Source organism: Alexandromys fortis, unplaced genomic scaffold (assembly GCF_014885135.2).
Source record: "Alexandromys fortis isolate MF-2015 unplaced genomic scaffold, M_Fortis_MF-2015_v1.1 scaffold_369, whole genome shotgun sequence".
Taxonomy (NCBI): domain Eukaryota; kingdom Metazoa; phylum Chordata; class Mammalia; order Rodentia; family Cricetidae; genus Alexandromys; species Alexandromys fortis.
Window position 1 is genome coordinate 96253 of NW_026068250.1, and position 17620 is coordinate 113872.

General features: G+C 49.2%; 1 protein-coding gene across 4 annotated transcripts; it reads left to right on the plus strand.

Moving 5' to 3' along the window:
* The first annotated feature begins 4601 nt into the window (after positions 1 to 4601).
* Positions 4602 to 15371, plus strand: Pomgnt1 (protein O-linked mannose N-acetylglucosaminyltransferase 1 (beta 1,2-)). Of its 4 annotated transcripts, none has more exons than XM_050131389.1 (22): positions 4602 to 4713; positions 5182 to 5351; positions 5924 to 6038; positions 6150 to 6268; positions 6789 to 6854; positions 6942 to 7055; positions 7632 to 7749; positions 7937 to 8035; positions 8196 to 8323; positions 8824 to 8894; positions 9123 to 9198; positions 9360 to 9443; positions 9527 to 9568; positions 9763 to 9821; positions 10088 to 10160; positions 10237 to 10365; positions 10446 to 10571; positions 13280 to 13344; positions 13523 to 13567; positions 13975 to 14110; positions 14510 to 14619; positions 14705 to 15371. In XM_050131389.1, exons 2-22 carry the CDS (start codon positions 5232 to 5234, stop codon positions 14790 to 14792), a joined length of 1983 nt encoding a protein of 660 aa, XP_049987346.1. In that variant the 5' UTR covers positions 4602 to 4713; positions 5182 to 5231; the 3' UTR covers positions 14793 to 15371. The 4 variants fall into 4 exon arrangements, with proteins under 4 accessions (XP_049987346.1, XP_049987347.1, XP_049987345.1 ...); XM_050131390.1 differs by having other exon boundaries at positions 4615 to 4727; XM_050131388.1 differs by having other exon boundaries at positions 4621 to 4713; positions 5125 to 5351.
* Positions 15372 to 17620: the final 2249 nt, after the last annotated feature.

A 17620-nucleotide genomic window follows, 5' to 3' on the forward strand; every position in this document is an offset into this window, starting at 1 on the left:
TAGTAAGAAGGGTATATATATTTCTAGGCTGTTTGGACTTAATTCTACAGGTAAGGAGCAGCCATGAAAAACTGTTTTGTCCCAGCATTACGGGAATATTTACAATGAAATGCGCCCCTTCCCTCTGCTCTTTCAGACCTGGGGGCCCACTTCCCAAAGGCAGCCCACTCTCAGTTTGTTGTTTGTAGTGTGTGTGTGTGTGCTTAACTACTCATAATTCTAGATTCTACTTATTAATTTCCTACATGTATGTGTCTTTGTGTGGAAATATACACATAAGTACAGATTCCCCCTGAGGTCAGAAGAGGGCCTTGGATCCCCTGGAGTTGTAGTTACTAGCAATAGTGAGCCATCCAATACAGGTGTTGGTAACTGAATTTAGGTCCTACTGTAAGAGCAATCTGTACTCTTAACTGATAAGCCATTTCTCTGGTTCAACCATCCATAATTCTAAACTATCTTCTACCACTCATTCTAAGTTTATTTATTATTATTATTTTGGTTTTACACAGGGTTTCTCTGTGTATCACTGACTGTCCTGCAACTCACTTTGTAGACCTGGCCTCAAACTCAGAAATCGGCCTGCCCCTGTCCCCCAAGTGCTGGGATCAAAGGTGTGCAACCCCATTTGGCTAAATTTAAGTATTATATACTGACTTCCTATGAATATATGGATTTCTTTTTGAGGCCTTGAACTCAATGATCTGTCTGCTTATGCCTCCCTAGTGCTCAGATTAAAGATTTATGCCACTGAACCAGGCTCAAATATACGGACTTACTTTCTTTGAGACACAGTCTCATATGGCCCAGGTTGCAGCACTGAGGAGGACCTTGAACTTGATCCTGCCTGTTACTCCCAAGTGTCAGGAATCACAAGTATATACCATCATAACTCACTTCTCCTTAGTATTACTTGACCCATGTTTTTTGTGGTGGTTTAAATAAGAATGATCCCCATAGGTTCATATATTTGAAATATTTGTTCTCAATTAGTAGAAGTATTTGGGAAGGATTGAGAAGTGTGGTCTTGTAGGAGGGGGTCAGCCTTAGGGTTTCAAAATGGCCAAGTCATTCCCAGTTAGTTCTCTCTGCTTTGTGCTTTTAGATGGAGATGATGTTTGAGCTCTCAGTGTTTCTCTTTGTGTGACCTTGGCCATCCTGGATTTCACTCTGTAAACCAGGCTGGCTATGAACTCAGAGACCTGCCTGCTTCTACCTCCCAAATTATGGGATTAAAGGTGTGCACAGCCACTGCCCCACCTTACTCTGGACTTTTCAAGGAGCAAGGAAACCTGGAGGAACAAAACTATAAGTCTAGGAGACTAGCTAGGGACCAAAAAACCAAACAAACAAACAAAAAACTGAAAGTACCTGAAGTGGCTTATTAGAATTTGATCATAACAGACACAAGTGAAACAAAGAATTGGGTAACTGAATAATTCATTTCGAATGATATTTAATATTGTTAAAAAACAAATTATTTCAACTATAATGAAAGTTGATTTTAACTAACATCACTAGAAAAAGACAAGATGAGTCCAAGCTATATGGCCTGATGCAATTTACCAAACAAGGGAACCTAGAAGAATCTGAGAACAAGTGGATATGACCAGTACAGTAGCTGTGGAACTGTGGGTCCTATGGAGAGATGCAGCAGGCAGGTATACATAGGAGCTAAAGCTCAGGAGAGAAATGAGGCCTGCACTTGTGAGTTTGTGACACCAGACAATGTAGGTGGAATTTCTTGTTGGGACTGCCAGCTCCCAAATAACCATACAGAGACTTATTATTAATTACAAAAGCTTGGCCAATAGCTCAGGCTTGTCCCACTAGCTCTCTTTTAAAAAAATATTTATTTATTATGTATACAATATTCTGTCTGTGTGTGTGCCTACAGGCCAGAAGAGGGCACCAGATCTCATTACAGATGGTTGTGAGCCACCATGTGGTTGCTGGGAATTGAACTCAGGACCTTTGGAAGAGCAGCCAGTGCTCTTAACCTCTGAGTCATCTCTCCAGCCCCTCCCCACTAGTTCTTATAACTTAAACGAATCCATTTTTTTTTTGATTTTTCGAGACAGGGTTTCTCCGTAGCTTTTGGTTCCTGTCCTGGAACTAGCTCTTGTAGCCCAGGCTGGCCTCGAACTCACAGAGATCCGCCTGCCTCTGCCTCCCGAGTGCTGGGAAACCAATCCATTTTAAAAATTATTTTCTTCCTAATGTCTTTATTACTTTTATTCTGCCCATGTTGTTTTCCTGCTTCCTCTGTTTCTGGCTGGCAACTCCTGAGACTCCGCCTTTATTCCCAGCATCCTCTTACCTTGGCTCTCTCACCTAACCTCTTCCTGCCTAGCTATTGCTCAGTCAACCCTTTATTAAATCAATCAGAAGGTGTCTTGGTAAAGATACATCTTCACAGTGTACAAAAAGATTAGTTTATAACAGGACAATAATAGAGATCATGAGTGGATAAGATCGCCTATGAAGAATAAATGAGAACAGAAAAGGGTCAGAAACTGGTGTGAGAACTTCTGCTTGCTTGTTTTTAAATAAGAAAAAACCCACCAAACTAATTTTGTTTCTGAGAGCAGGTTTCACTTTATAATCTTGGCTGTCCTGGTACTCACTTTGTAGACCAAGTTGACCTGGAATCTATGGCGATCCTCCTGCCTCAGCCTCCTGAATGCTGGAAGTGCAGACGTGGATTACCATGGGGAGCTCTCAGCATCTTGCCATGGAAACCGACTTGACTCAAACTGAAGATTCTTCTTCCCTCCCCTCTGAAGGAGTGAAGGCACAACACCACACCAACCCGACACTGTTAGCATGTTGAAAGATACCGTCCCTCCATGCAGGAGGCAGGTGGAATTCAAAGGCGCATTCCTTTAATCCAGTACTTGAGAGGCAGAGGCAGATGTGTAATGAGTCTTTCTGTCTCACCAGCCAGCTCCCAAATACAACACAGAGGCTTATCATCTTGAAAACTCTGCCTTAGCTCAGGCTTATTCCTAACAAGTTCTTATTAACCCATATTTTTGGATAATTTATTTTTATTTAATGTTAATTGGTTTTTTGCCTGCATGCACGTCTGAAGCCCTGGAACTGGAGTTACTGATAGGTATGGACTGCCATGTGGGTGCTGAGAATTGAACCTGGGTCCTCTGGTCTGGAAGAGCAGAGTCAGAGCTCTTAATCACAGAGCCATCGCTCTAGCCCTTAACCCATATTTTTAAATCTATGTTCATTACCTTTACTCTGAACTGCCCATCCTGCTTCCTCCACATTTGGCTGGTGACTCTGCCTTTCTTTCTCTTTGAGTCCTCCCTGTCCTCATAGGTCCTGCCTAACCTCTTCCTGCCTAGCTAATGGCCATTCAGCTCTTTATTAGACCAACTACAATGGCACATCTTTACACAGGGTAAAGGAATGTTCTGTAACACGGATGGACCTCTGTGAGCTCAAGTCCAGCCTGGTTTACACATAGGGAGTCCCAGGACAACCAGGGCAATATGGAAAGACTCTGTCTCAACTTCCTGCTCCCTCAAAAAAGGACTTTGCAGGGGTTGGAGATGGCTCCATGGTTAAGCACACTGGCTGCTCTTGGAGAAGCAGTTACCTTCACAGCATGACAGGCAAGCTCACAAATTTCTTTAACTCCTGCTCCAGGGCTATCAGATAGTAGTAGCTCTGGTCTCCACAAGGGGCACACACATTCACATAATTAAAAATAATTTTTAGAGGGCTGGAGAGATGGCTCAGAGGTTGAGAGCACTGGCTGCTCTTCCAGAGGTCATGAGTTCAATTTCCAGCAACCACATGGTGGCTCATAAGCATCTGTAATGAGATCTGGCACCCTCTTCTAGCGTGTGGGCATACATGGAGGCAGAATGTTGTATACACAGTAAATAAATAAATAAATCTTAAGAAAAAAAAGTAATTTTTAGGTTTTTTTATTTGTTTGTTTTTTAAAGAATCGGACGGTAGCGGCGCCGAATCTTTAATCCCAGCACTCAGGAGAGCCGGGCAATAGCAATGCAAGTCTTTAAACCCTGCACTCAGGTGGCAGAGGCAGGAGAATCTCTTGTCAACGGAGTGAGTTCCAGGGATAGCAAAGGAAAGACAAAGAAACCCTGTCTCGAAAACCAAAAAAAAAAAAAAAAAAAAACCACGAAAAACTAAAAACAAACAAACAAAAAACCCAAAATATTCAGATAATCACGGCGCCTATCATTCACGGTTTATGGAACCGAGGTAACATAAGCGCACAGAACAGTAGTGGAGCAGGTTTTTAGTCCTCTCCTCCTCCTCAGCCTGGAAGCATCCTTGCAGGGCTGGGCCATGCAGGCCTCATGCTGTAGCCCTCTAATCCCGCAGCGCCCAGGGAACTGGCCCAAAGCCCCGGGAAGCCGCTCGCTCACGACTCCGCGGTACGGGGATCTGCTCTCGCCCCAGACCCACCGGCGCCCGGCAGCTACCCTGCAGGAGAGGCTGTGCAAGAGGAAACTCCTCGCACGCCGCAGACGCGGGCCGTGGCCGCCGCCCTAAGCGCCGCCCGACGCCCTCTCACCCCGCGGCGGCGGCGGCGGAAGCGGCGGGGCGGGCCGGCTGGGCCGGGGCGGGGCGCGAGCGGCATGGAGGAGGCGGAGGCCGCGGAGGCCGCGGCGCGCGGGGCCGAGCTGTGCGGGCCCGAGTGGGGCCCGGGGCCCCTGACCCGTGAGTGCCTCTCGGTGCGGGTCCCAGAGGGCTGGCGCGGGCTGGGTGGGTTTTCCGAACCTTCCGGCGTCCCTGAACCCTGGGAGGAGAGGAGCTGAGCCAGATGGGATGGGGCGAGGGTGGAGGATTAGGGTGCGGGAGGTCGCTGTTAACTCGTCCACCCCGGGACTGGAAAGAACTGGGATTTGCTCCTTGTAAGGACTGGTGAATCCGGAGAGTTGAGTTTCTGGCCTGCACCTCTGAGGCCCTTAGCCTGGACTTAGTTCCTCCAGCCCCAGGGAATTTTCAGGTGATCCAATTCCTCTAAAAGATTTTCTGGTCAGACCCAGAGAAATTGAGCCACGTTGCCTAGGTCACACAGCTCAGCAGCTTGTTGAGAGAAGTGTTCCTAAGAACTCCTCATCCCTCCAGAAGGCTTTAGGCTTTGGGGGAAGCGTCTTACTCCATGTGACTCCACGGTCCCCTCAGATTCCTGAAGTCATGGACTGGCCGGGACAGGGGTGACTCCCTAATCCAGTATGGATGACTGGAAGCCTAGTCCCCTCATCAAGCCCTTTGGGGCTAGGAAGAAACGGAGCTGGTATCTTACCTGGAAGTATAAACTGACAAACCACCGGGCCCTGCGGAGATTCTGTCAGGTAAATGAGGTCCCACATGTTAGGAAAGCTGGCCTCCTAACTTGACCCTAGCAGTTGACTGTGGCCTACTACCTTGGCCATCAGGAAGAGGCAGCAGATTCCGAGAGGGGAAACCTTTGTATGTCACATCCTTCTCAGGCAGTGGTTAAAACCCAGGATTCTGGAATCAGAACCCAAGTCTGACCTCCTAGGTATCCAGTAGAAACAACGAGTCTGTCAGGAAGGCTTTGCCCCTGACACACAACCGTCAGGTAGAGTGGCCCAGGTTCAGTGTCTTCAGATTCTCCACTGTGGTTCTCGGGTCCTAAACCCATCTCTCGGAACTAGTTATGGAGGGGAGCAAGGAAGACAAGGACTCAAATGGAAAACTACAAGAGCTCTGGGTAAGAGGGCCCTGATGGGAGAGTTCTTCAGGAGATGGCCACAAACCTGTGTCCTGATTGAGAACCAAGAAGAAGAGAGACAGGTCCCAGGTTCTTTATCCCTGTGTCCTCTACAGCCAGGGTCAAACTTTCAGAAAACCTCTATAATCTGGATGGGGTGTGCCTCAGTCACCCCATCTTTCCACTCAGACAGGGGCTGTGCTTTTCCTGCTGGTGACTGTCATTGTCAACATCAAGTTGATCCTAGACACTCGGAGAGCGATCAATGAAGCCAATGAAGACCTGGAACCAGAGCAAGACTATGGTGGGTGGGGTGGGGGTCCTGGGGTCTCATGGCAGAGGGGCGTGCAGATCCTACAGGGTACAACTGCTAGTGAGACGTTACCCATGCCTGTTATACCAACTCCTTCTCCAGATGAGGCCCTAGGACACTTGGAGTCCCCTCGGCGCAGAGGCAGCAGTCCCCAGCGTGTCCTGGATGTGGAAGTGTACTCAAGTAGAAGCAAAGTCTATGTGGCAGTGGACGGCACCACGGTGAGTGGACCAGCATCTTCAGTCCGCTGCGGACTGGGCCCTGAAGCCCTGTCTGGCTGATGGTTTCTGCTTATTAGGATTAAGTAAAAGGTATATGGGATGTCTGTGTGGCAGAGTCTCCTAGTGATCTGGAGTTTCAGCAGGCCACTAACTCCCCAGTTTACTTATTATGTAACCACTTCCTAGTCTCTTTGGCTTCTGCCTTGCCCCCAGGTACTTGGAGCTCTAGAGGTAATGGGACTTGCTCTTCCTAGAGAGCCTTACTGGTAGAGGATTATGGGATCTTCAGAGTTAAGCAAAGACAGTCCAGGACTCTAGGTGCCATGGAAGTGTTAAAAGGAAGACTGTAGAGAGATGTGATCTTTTCTGATGAGGGTACCGTGGGGGCTTTCTGGGAGAGGCGCCCGGCCTTCAGTCTGAGTTAGAACTGTAAACAGTGACAGTACAGGCAGGCTGGAATGAAGACAGTCACCGTGAATGCCGGGGTGACTAGCTGGATTTTGTTTCTGCTGCTCTGTAGGTGCTAGAGGATGAGGCCCGAGAGCAGGGCCGAGGCATCCATGTCATTGTCCTCAACCAGGCCACGGTGAGCTTGGGATGGGAAACCCAGAGGGCTGAAGCTGGACTCTTCCTTACTGGTCACACTATCTCATAAGAGGTTTGCGCCTGCCAGGGTCATGTGATGGCAAAGCGTGTATTTGACACGTACTCTCCTCACGAGGATGAGGCCATGGTGCTGTTCCTCAACATGGTGGCGCCCGGCCGTGTGTTGATCTGCACTGTTAAGGTCAGTGAGTCCCCCTGGCTCCGTTCTCCATGCCCCTAGCTCTGACTTTGCTCAAGAGAATGGGAAGAAGTTCTGGAGAAGGGCAATTCAGGTTCTAGTCCGAGCCTTGGTTGGGTCATTATTATTTTTGGGGGGGCGGGGGAGGGTGTTGTTTGTTTTTTACTGAGCCCCTGCCGTGTGCCAGGTACTACACTGCTTGCTGAAGAGACAGTAGGAAGCGGACAGAATTCCTACCTCCCTGGAGCTCACATCCCAGTGGTAGCAATAGAACAGTCATCCCAGCCTATAGTGTCAGGAAAGGACAAGAGAAGAAGAAAATAAAAAGGCAGAATGTCACAGTTGCATTTTAGGAAGGACTGGAGGGAGAGAGGAGTAAGCCTGGTGGTTGTCTGAAGGGAAACCATTCTTGGTAGGAACTTCTGGATTGACAGTAACTAAAGAGTATTGTTGGAGTCACCCAGTGAGCCAGCTTAAGGAAAAGGCTTTCTATGTAGTGCAGGAAACAGTCAGTACTACAGAAGGCCGGATCTCTGGGACCCACACGAGTCATGGTGGCTATCTCTTTTGGTCCTCCAGGATGAGGGCTCCTTCCACCTCAAAGATACAGCGAAGGCTCTGCTGCGGAGCCTGGGAAGCCAGGCAGGCCCTGCCCTTGGCTGGAGGGACACTTGGGCCTTCGTGGGACGAAAAGGAGGTTTGGGCACTAAAGACTATCCACCCTGTAGTATCAAGGGAGGAGCAGAATGATAAGAGATGGGATGGCGCGGGATGGGGCAGATAGGAGTCAGGTGTAATACGTCGGGAGAAAGCGGGCAGAGTTGGGAAGAAGCCCCGTGCTCCTGTCTGGGCCTTCATTTGTCCTCATTCCTGCCTTCGGCCAGGTCCTGTACTTGGCGAGAAACATTCTAAATCTCCCGCCCTCTCTTCTTGGGGTGACCCGGTTCTGCTGAAGACAGATGTGCCACTGAGCTCGGCTGAAGGTGGGGTCAGTGGGGGCCAGGCTCTGGGGCAAGGCTTGAGTGGAGAGTGGGCATTTGGATCCTCTGTGAGGCTGTTTTTCCTTGACTGTGTGCCTGGGGCTTCCCTAACCTAGCTGGCCTGCCGCCTTCATCCCGTTGATATCCTCCCTCCTTCCCTCAGAGGCCGAGTGTCACTGGTCAGACACAGAGCTGAACCGCCGCCGCAGGCGCTTCTGCAGCAAAGTGGAGGGCTATGGGAGTGTGTGCAGCTGCAAGGACCCAACACCTATTGAGTTCAGCCCTGACCCAGTAAGTGGGGCCAAAGCCGTGGACTCCTTCACAGTTTAGCAAAGGGCCCTAGGAACGATTCAGAGCTTAGGTTTTATCTACCTTGACCTGGTAGGAGCTCAGGATGTATGCATGCTGAACTCTGAACACAGGTTGGGGGTGGCGCAGGCCCTGTTATCAGGGCTGAGTTGGATTGTATGTCTGTAAAGACAAGAACAAGGAACCGGGTGGTGGTGGTGGCGGCGGGGCGGCGCAAGCCTTTAATCCCAGCACTCAGGAGGCAGAGGCAGGCAGATCTATGTGAGTTTGATACTAGCCTGGTCTACAGAGCAAGTTCCAGGACAGGCTCCAAAGTTATACAGAGAAACTCTGTCTCGAAAAAAAAAAAAAAAAAGAACAAGGAAGACCTTTGGTCCTTCCCTGCCTGTTCCCGAGGCCTTTCACTGCATCTGAGTCGTCTCTAAATGGAGATCCCAGTTGGAAGGGGGAGTAAGGGAAGCTAAAAGCTGTTTCTCACACAGCTTCCAGACAATAAGGTCCTCAATGTGCCTGTGGCTGTCATTGCAGGGAACCGGCCCAATTACCTGTACAGGTGAGCCTGGAAGTGGATTATATCCAACACTGAACGGGGATGCTCAGGAAGTGGGTGGGTGCTTAGCTTGCCTTCCTGTACAAAGGACTCTTACAGGAGGCAGGAAAGTGGCAGATGCTAGGCCTGTTGGATATGGGTAGACACGGGACATAGGAGCCCGTTTAAGAACATGGGAGTCGTCAGTTGAGAGGACAAAGAAGCGCTAATCTACTTTTCCGGGCTCCTCAGAATGCTGCGCTCTCTGCTCTCAGCCCAAGGGGTATCTCCGCAGATGATAACGGTCTTCATTGACGGCTACTATGAGGTGAGTGGGGCTGGGGGCAGAGCAGGACACACAGTGATGGGTACTGAGCAGCCGCAATCGCTGAGGGTTGGCAAGGGCAGGGAAATATGAGAGGCTCGACCTGTTGGGACCTGTAGAGGTTTAGAGGTCATGCACATGATGACCGGTGTCCCCATCTCCAGGAGCCCATGGATGTGGTGGCGCTGTTTGGCCTGAGGGGCATCCAGCACACTCCTATTAGCATCAAGAATGCCCGTGTGTCTCAGGTATTCCTCGGCAAGGGTGTGAGGGGCAGAAACCTGGTCTCATCCTCTGCCTCAAATCTTAACATGCCCAATTCCCCACCCAGCACTACAAGGCCAGCCTCACTGCCACTTTCAACCTGTTTCCGGTGAGTACCACAGATACCCTGGGTCTGTGGAGAGAAATTATGTTATGGAGAAAACTCTTCCCTTACCTGGCCTTGCACTTCTGATCTGAAAAATGGGGGAGCAGAGCAATTCCTGAGCATGAGGGTTGGAGAAAGAAAGCCGAGGCATGAGAACAACCTCCTTGGAACCATGATGTTCCCTGCTGTCTCTGTAGGAGGCCAAGTTTGCCGTGGTTCTGGAAGAGGACCTGGACATCGCTGTGGATTTCTTCAGGTGACAGGGGTAGCCCACCATTGAAGTGCTTATAAGCCACATGGGACTTCTGTACTTGACTGGGGTCTTCAGGGAAGGATATAGTGAGGTGCCTTGGGCAACTTTAAATGAGTTCAAAAGCAGGGGGAGAGCTTGCATGGCTAGGAGGCATGTGCTGGGCTTACATAGTAGAAGAGGTAGAGACAGTGGGACCATCAGCTCTGCCCTCCCAGCATCACGGTGGATCTGGGTTGCCACTCTCTGAGCTCTTGAACTTTGGCTCTCAGTTTCCTGAGCCAGTCCATCCACCTGCTGGAGGAAGATGACAGCCTGTACTGCATCTCTGCTTGGAATGACCAGGTAGGCTGGGTGGCCAGGGACTTAGTCAGCATGGGAGTCTGTCAAAGCTTGGAGCTGCTGACACGCCCTGTCATAGGGGTATGAACACACAGCTGAGGATCCAGCACTACTGTACCGTGTGGAGACCATGCCTGGCTTGGGATGGGTGCTTCGGAAATCCTTATACAAGGAGGAGCTTGAGCCCAAGTGGCCCACACCAGAAAAGGTACCCAGCAGGATAGGATGAGTGGGCTGGAATCCCTTCAACTCCAAACCTCTAGCCTTCATAACATTCTGTGACCCCAGCTGTGGGACTGGGACATGTGGATGCGGATGCCAGAGCAGCGCCGGGGCCGAGAGTGCATCATCCCAGATGTTTCCCGATCCTATCACTTTGGCATCGTGGGCCTCAACATGAACGGCTACTTCCACGTGAGTTGGGTACTGTATGCCTCAGTGGTCAAGGACGTGGGTTCTGGAGCCTAGTCCCGGGCACTCATAGCCATGTCAGTACTGTTCTGTTTTTGCCAGTTTCTCTATGTGGAAGATGAAGATAAAAAATGCTACCTCTGTGGGGCTAGAGGGATGTCTCAGCGGTTAAGATCACTGACTGCTCTTCTGAAAGACCTAGATTCAGTTCCCAGCACTCTCGTGGTGGCTCATAACCATCTGTAACTCCAGTCCTAGAGGATCAGACACCCTCCTCTGGGCACTGCACATACATGGTGGTGCATAGTCATACAGGCAGGCAAAACATCCATACCCATAAATAAATCTGTTTAAAAAATGCTACCTACCTCCCAAGGGCCAAACATAGATCACGGCCTTATGATCCCAGCACTTGAGAGGCTGAGGCAGGAAGGACATTAGTTTGTGGCCATTTGGACTACATAATGAAGATCCTCAGAAAATAAAAACAATAGCAAGACTACCAGCTGGGCCTAATCCCAGTACTTAGGACGCTGAGTCTGTGGGCTTCTCATGAGTTTGAGGCTACAGTGTAATACCCGTATTCATCTCCCTGCAAAAAAAGATAACAAAAACCTACTTCTCTTCTTATGAAGCTTGATCTGAAATAAGAGAAAAAAGTTAGTCTGTTGATGGTGGTGGTGCACACCTTTAATCCCAGCATTCTTGAGGCAGAGGCAGGTGGATCTCAGAGTTTGAGATAAGCCTGGTCTACGGTGTAGACAACCAAGGTTACACAAAGAACCCTGTCTTGAAAAAACAAAATAAAAAATAAGTAATATAGATTTATTTATTTTATGTGTCTTGAGTGTTTTGCGTATGCATAGCAAGTACACTATATGTGCCTGGTGCCTGAGAAAATCAGAAGGCAGTACTGGATTCCCTGGAACTGGATGGTTGTGAACCACCATGTTGGTGCTTCTTGGGTCCTTCTGTAGCTTTGGAGCCTGTCCTGGAACTAGTTCTTGTAGACCAGGCTGGCCTCGAACTCACAGAGATCCACCTGCCTCTGACTCCCAAGTGCTGAGATTAAAGGTGTGCGCCATCACCTCCCAGCTTTTAGCTTTGGAGCCTGTCCTGGAACTTGCTCTGTAGACAAGGCTGGCTTCAAATTTACTGCTTCTGCCTCCCGAGTGCTGGGATTAAAGGCATATGCCATCACCGCACATATCAAGTGGTCTTAACCACTGAGTCTTCTCCAGCCCCTGAATTTAAAAAAAAATTATTTTCTGCATATGAGTGTTTTACCTGCTGTATGCATATGTATCATGTTCATGCCTGATAGCTGAGGTATCTAGAAGAGGGCGCTAGGTCTCCTGGGACTGAAGTTATAGATGATTGTAAACCATCATCTGGGTACTGAGAATCCAGGGACCTCTATAAGAGAGCAGCAACTCTTAACCACTGAGCCATCTCTCCAGCCTCATTATGAAGTTTAAATGAGTTCATATTTGTAAAATGCATATGTTAAAAACTATAACTTTGCTGGGTGGTGGTGGCTCACTCCTTTAATCCCAGCACTTGGGAGGCAGAGGCAGGTGGATCTCTGTGAGTTTGAGGCCAGCCTCGTCTACAAGAGCTAATTCCAGGACAGGCTCCAGAGCTACAGAGAAATACTGTCTCAAAAAACAAACAAACAAACCTATAAGCTTTATATTAGAGTAGCTGGTAGCTGGTACTGTATGTTACTACTGTTCTTACCACTGGACTTGGATGCAGAAAGGATATGCCTGTTCTAAGCACCGGACCCTCTCCTGTCCCTGCAAGCATTGGCACACATTTTCAACCTGAGGTTAGCAGGATGTTGCTAGTCCCCTCTGTTCCACTCTCCTGTTAGAATAAGAGTGCATTTGAAACAGGCCAGTTGAAAGGGGTGTATTTAGTTTGGAACCTCCTAGAAGACAGCAAGACCCCCAGAGGAAGCTAATAAAAGAGCCTTACTTCCCAAGGAAGTGCAAGTGCTTCCTCAGGTCGTTCATAGCAGAGCCTGAATCGGCAGTTTCCTTCCTTCTAACCCATCTCAGCTCTTGGCTGCATCTGACAGAAAGTTCTGTGTGAAAAAAAAAAAGAAAGTTCTGTGTGTATCTCCACCACCCACTCTTGGTTTTTTAATCATTTTTAAGTTTTTTTAAGATTTTGTATATACATATAGTATACTGTCTGCATGTTTACCTGCAGGCCAGAAGAGGGCATTAGGTCTCATTACAGATGGTTGTAAGCAGCCATGTGGTTGCTGGGTATTGAACTCAGGACCTCTGGAAGAGCAGTCAATGCTCTCAACTTCTGAGCCATCTCTCAAGCCCCTGTTTTGTTTTTCTTTTTTAGGTAGGATCTCTTGTATTCAGGCTGTCTTCAAACTATATAGCTGAGACTGGTCTTGACCCTCCTTCCTCCATCTTTCTTCTTTATTTCTAGGACTCTGCAGGAAGCGTGGGAAAAACTTGGAACAGGACTAGTTCAGTGGGTCAGTAGCATAAGCCAAGAGACCAGCCCAAATTAGAGTTAGTAAGAGCTTGTCAAAGATGGTGCAAAGAAAATGGAGAGACTAGAGGAAATCAGAGAGCCCATTCCAGAATCAGTACTTCATTTTTGGGGTCTTGTATGTCTGTAGTGGGTCACTGAGCAAGTGTGCCAGACTAAGAAAGCCTTGACTTCTATCCTTTGCGTTTCAGGAGGCCTACTTCAAGAAGCACAAGTTCAACACCGTTCCAGGTGTCCAGCTCAGGAATGTAGACAGGTAGAGACTGGCTGCAAGTCAAGGGATGGATATCTGAAGGCTCGAAGACCAGTCTTTGCTAGTTCTTTCCTGTCAGCCCTGCTATGCCGTTTTCCCACGTGACCCTTTGCCCTGCCCATTCCTTTCCATGAACCTGAGGGCCTTGCCGGCACTTGATTAATTTTTCCTTCCCCTTCAGTCTGAAGAAAGAAGCTTATGAAGTGGAAATTCACAGGCTGCTCAGGTATGGCTTGGGGAAACTGGAAACTGATTCCTGCATAAGGAATCAGATACAGGCTTTCTTAGTACCACAATTATTGGTACTATAGAAAATGAAAATCAGAGTTCTCTAGTGCAGACATTATAAAGAATTTCAAGGTGTCAGGGTGGTGATTGGCGCCAGAGGCAGGTGGATCTCTGAGGCCAGACTGGTGCAAGTTCTCAGGAGAGAGAGAGGAGGGAGGGAGGGAGGGAGGGAGGGAGGGAGGGAGGGAGGGAGGGAGGGGGGGAGGGAGGGGGGAGAGAGAGAGAGAGAGAGAGAGAGAGAGAGAGAGAGAGAGAGAGAGAGAAACAGCAGAGCATTAACCCAAGCCTAGGGCCCTGCCTTTGTACCACTCCTGTCTTGGCTTTACTTTTCTACCCCCAATGCAGTGAAGCCGAGGTTCTGGACCACAGCAAGGACCCTTGTGAAGACTCTTTCCTGCCAGACACAGAGGGCCATACCTATGTGGCCTTTATCCAAATGGAGACAGATGATGACTTCATTACCTGGACTCAGCTTGCCAAGGTGCCCAGGGCCTCACTACTTCAGGAGTACCCTCACCAGCAGGCATTGCCCCGACTAGCAGAGAGACTTTGCTGTAGAGTTTTCAGCCTCAGACCTTTTCATGTTCCTGGCCAGGTGTGGTTGAGTGGTGACGCACATCTTTAAGCACTCAGGGAGGCAGAGGCAGGCGAATCTCTTAGGTTTAAGGTCAGCCTGGTCTACAGAACAAGTTCCCGGATTGTCAGGGCTACACAGAGAAACCCTATTTCAAAAAAACAAAGAAAGAACCTCTTTTCTAACCCTTTGCTTAAATCCATACTCCCGAGCATGCTTGCTCTTGATTGAGGCAGCTGCCAGACCTTCAGTGGCCATCTCCACAGCTTTCTGACCCTTCTCCTTCCCCTGCTCTATCCCTGTCAGTGCCTCCATATTTGGGACCTGGATGTTCGTGGCAACCACCAGGGCCTGTGGAGATTATTTCGGAAGAAGAACCACTTTTTGGTGGTGGGGGTCCCAGCCTCCCCTTACTCGTGAGTTTCCTGCTCTTCCTGGGAAATGTCCTCCTGGGGTTGAAGCATGTCTTCTTCTCTGTATCATTCTTCTGTTGAATTTCAGAGTGAAGAAGCCACCATCAGTCACCCCTATTTTCCTGGAGCCACCCCCAAAGGAAGAAGGAGCCCCAGGGGCCGCTGAGCAAACGTGAAGCCTCCTCCAGGACCCTGCAGGGCTGGGTACTGTGTACCCCCAGGCAGGCTAGCCCGTCGCCCTCTCCTGTAGAATTTTGTAGATGCTGGTAGGGGTTAGGGCTGGTTTGTTTTTAACATGAGATTTAATTACTAACTCTGAGGGGAAGGATCCCCTGCTCCAACATCCCGTTCCTGAGGTTAAGGTCTATTTATTACTTCCTTGTTGGAGAAGGGCAGGAGAGTACCCAGGACCTCTTTGGGATTCCTGGACAGCTGATCCTGCTCTTTTTCACCCCATCCTCCCAGGCCTGGCTCAGAATCTAACCTATTTATTGACCGTCCTGAAGGCCTTGGGAATAGGCGCAACCTGGGGCCTTTGGTCCTCTCTGGACCAGGACGCTGCCCTGAGGGTGGGACTGGCTCATACTTAGGAAACTGCTGTGCCCAACTGATGACAGGCCCAGTTGGGTCCATGTGCTGGCAGACTCACTCAGAGACCCTTAGACACTGGACCAGGCCTCCTCTCAGCCTTCTCTTTGTCCAGATTTCCAAAGCTGGATAAAGGTGGTCATTGATTAAAAAAGGAGAAAACCTTTGGGGTGTGTTTTGTGGTAGTTTTGTGGGGAGAACAGCGTGGTGGTGAGAGAATCATCTGGACGGATGGTGATGTGTTTTGGTTGTTTTACTGTCTGCCATAGTTTTATCTTATTGTGGAAGCCATTTGGCCACCAGGGGATGCCCAACTCTCAAGCTTCAAGTCTTTGGTTTTTATTTGTTTTAAGCAGGCTCCACCCTGGGACCAGCTGACATCATCCCTTCCTGGTTGGGGCCTTATGTCCTAGCAGCCACCTCACACCCCTTCCTCACTGTTTACCATCAGGCTCGCCCCTGTCTGGGCCCAGCACCTGTCCCCATTAGTGCTGTAGCCAGGAAAGACCACGGGGTGGATGAGGGAATGGGAGAACAGGTAAACAGTGGAGACAAGAAGTGGCCGGACCAAAAGCAGTGGCGGCACCAGGAGTGGGAGATGATTTTATAGAATACTGGACAAGCGATGTAGGAGCAAGGGTTTCTGTGGCCTTCTGGATTGGTTGTGTGCAGAATTCCATGTAGGGGTGTTTTTTCTGGAGGAAAGGGCCATGGTTTTCAACAGATTCTCAAGAGGCTAGTAACTCAGAGGCGTGTAGGAAAGTCTGAGTTAGTCACCAGAAAGTGGACACAGTGGTCCATTAGCAATCAGATAGCCCAAGGCAGGGGAACATGACCTTTAAATTAAGTCTCTGGAGGATTAAGATCAGGGCCTGAGTAGATTGCATTGTAGGAAGGGGTATAGATCTTTTGCCAAGGAGTCAGGAACTTACTGGAATTCCTGCCCTTTATCTGTGCGTGGTCCTGGCCTCTCTCACTAGCACCTGGAGCTCACACAGCAATGGCATCGGTGCAGTGGCTTTGACATTGCTCACCACCCTGACCTCTTCAGTGTTTAGTGTTTCAGGTGGCAAAGCAGGCGCGGGAGAAGCAGTTAGTCCGTGATGAAGTGGCAGCCCTCCTTGGGCAAACAGATCCCTGCACCCTGCTTCCCGGAATAGAGTGGTGGTGTGTGAGACGAATGCTCGCAAAGGGTTGAGGCCAGCTATTTCCTCTCCCTACCTAGAACTCTAGAAGATGCTCAGCCAGGCTTCACCAGCAGAGGCTGTGTGGCTCTGGCCAAATCTCTGCTCCTTTTTGGGCCTAGCAAGTGGGCGATAACTGTGGGCTGCTCTGGAAAAGCCCATAGAGACAGATGGGGATTAGGGGATTGTCGAAGAGAAGGGAGGAGCGGAAGCCAGTTAGTCAAACGGCTTTGCGTGGTGGCAGCCACTGTCCTGTGGCAACAGCCTTAGTGCTGCCACTAAGTTCAGAGACACTCAGTTTTGTTTGAGACTGGGTTTCACTGTATAGGCCTGGTTGTTCTAGAACTTGTTCTGTAGACCAGACTGCCCTTGAACTCAGAGATCTGCCTGCCCCGCCTCCCCCCATGTACTGGGATTAAAGGCATGTGCCACTGCCATCTGGCATATATATATATAGGCATTCAGATTTTTGTCAGGGATATTCTGGTCAGGTTCAGGTTCCTTTTTTATGCCTGCAGGCCAGATCTCATTATAGATGGTTGTGAGCCACCATGTGGTTGTTGGGAATTGAACTCAGGATTTCTGGAAGAGCAGCCAGTACTCTTAACCTCTGAGCCATCTCTCCAGGTTCAGGTTCTTTAGGTTGGACTGTATCTGTACCAAACAAGGTCTCCCTGGTTACCAGTTACAAGAGTGAGTCTGGTCAAAGTCTCAGCCTCATGTGGGACTTTGGCAATCAAAAACCGAAGTAAAGACTAGGGATGTTCCTCAAGCATTAGTGTGCTTGCTGAGCACACATGGAACTGGGTGTAGTTCCAAGTAAAACCGGATGTTGTGACACCTACCTGTAAATTCAGCACTAAGGAGGTAGAGACAGGAATTCAGTGTTCTCAGCAATATAGAAAGTTCAAAGCCAGTCTGGGTTACACGAGACCCCCCATCTCAAAAAAACAAAACGACAAAATAAAAAAAAAAAAGTGAAATCTTGGCAAGGTGTAATGGTGCACAACTTTAGTCTCAGCATTCGGGAGGCAGAGGCAGGCAGATCTCTGAGCTGCGGTCTACCTGATCTACAGAACAAGCTCTAGGACAACCAGAACTACATAGACCTTGTTTCAAAAGAAAAAAAAAGCAAGATGCCTGGCAGCGGTGGTGCACGCCTTTAATCCCAGCACTTGGGAGGCAGAGAGAGGTGGGTCTCTGTGAATTTGAGGCCAGCCTGGTCTACAGAG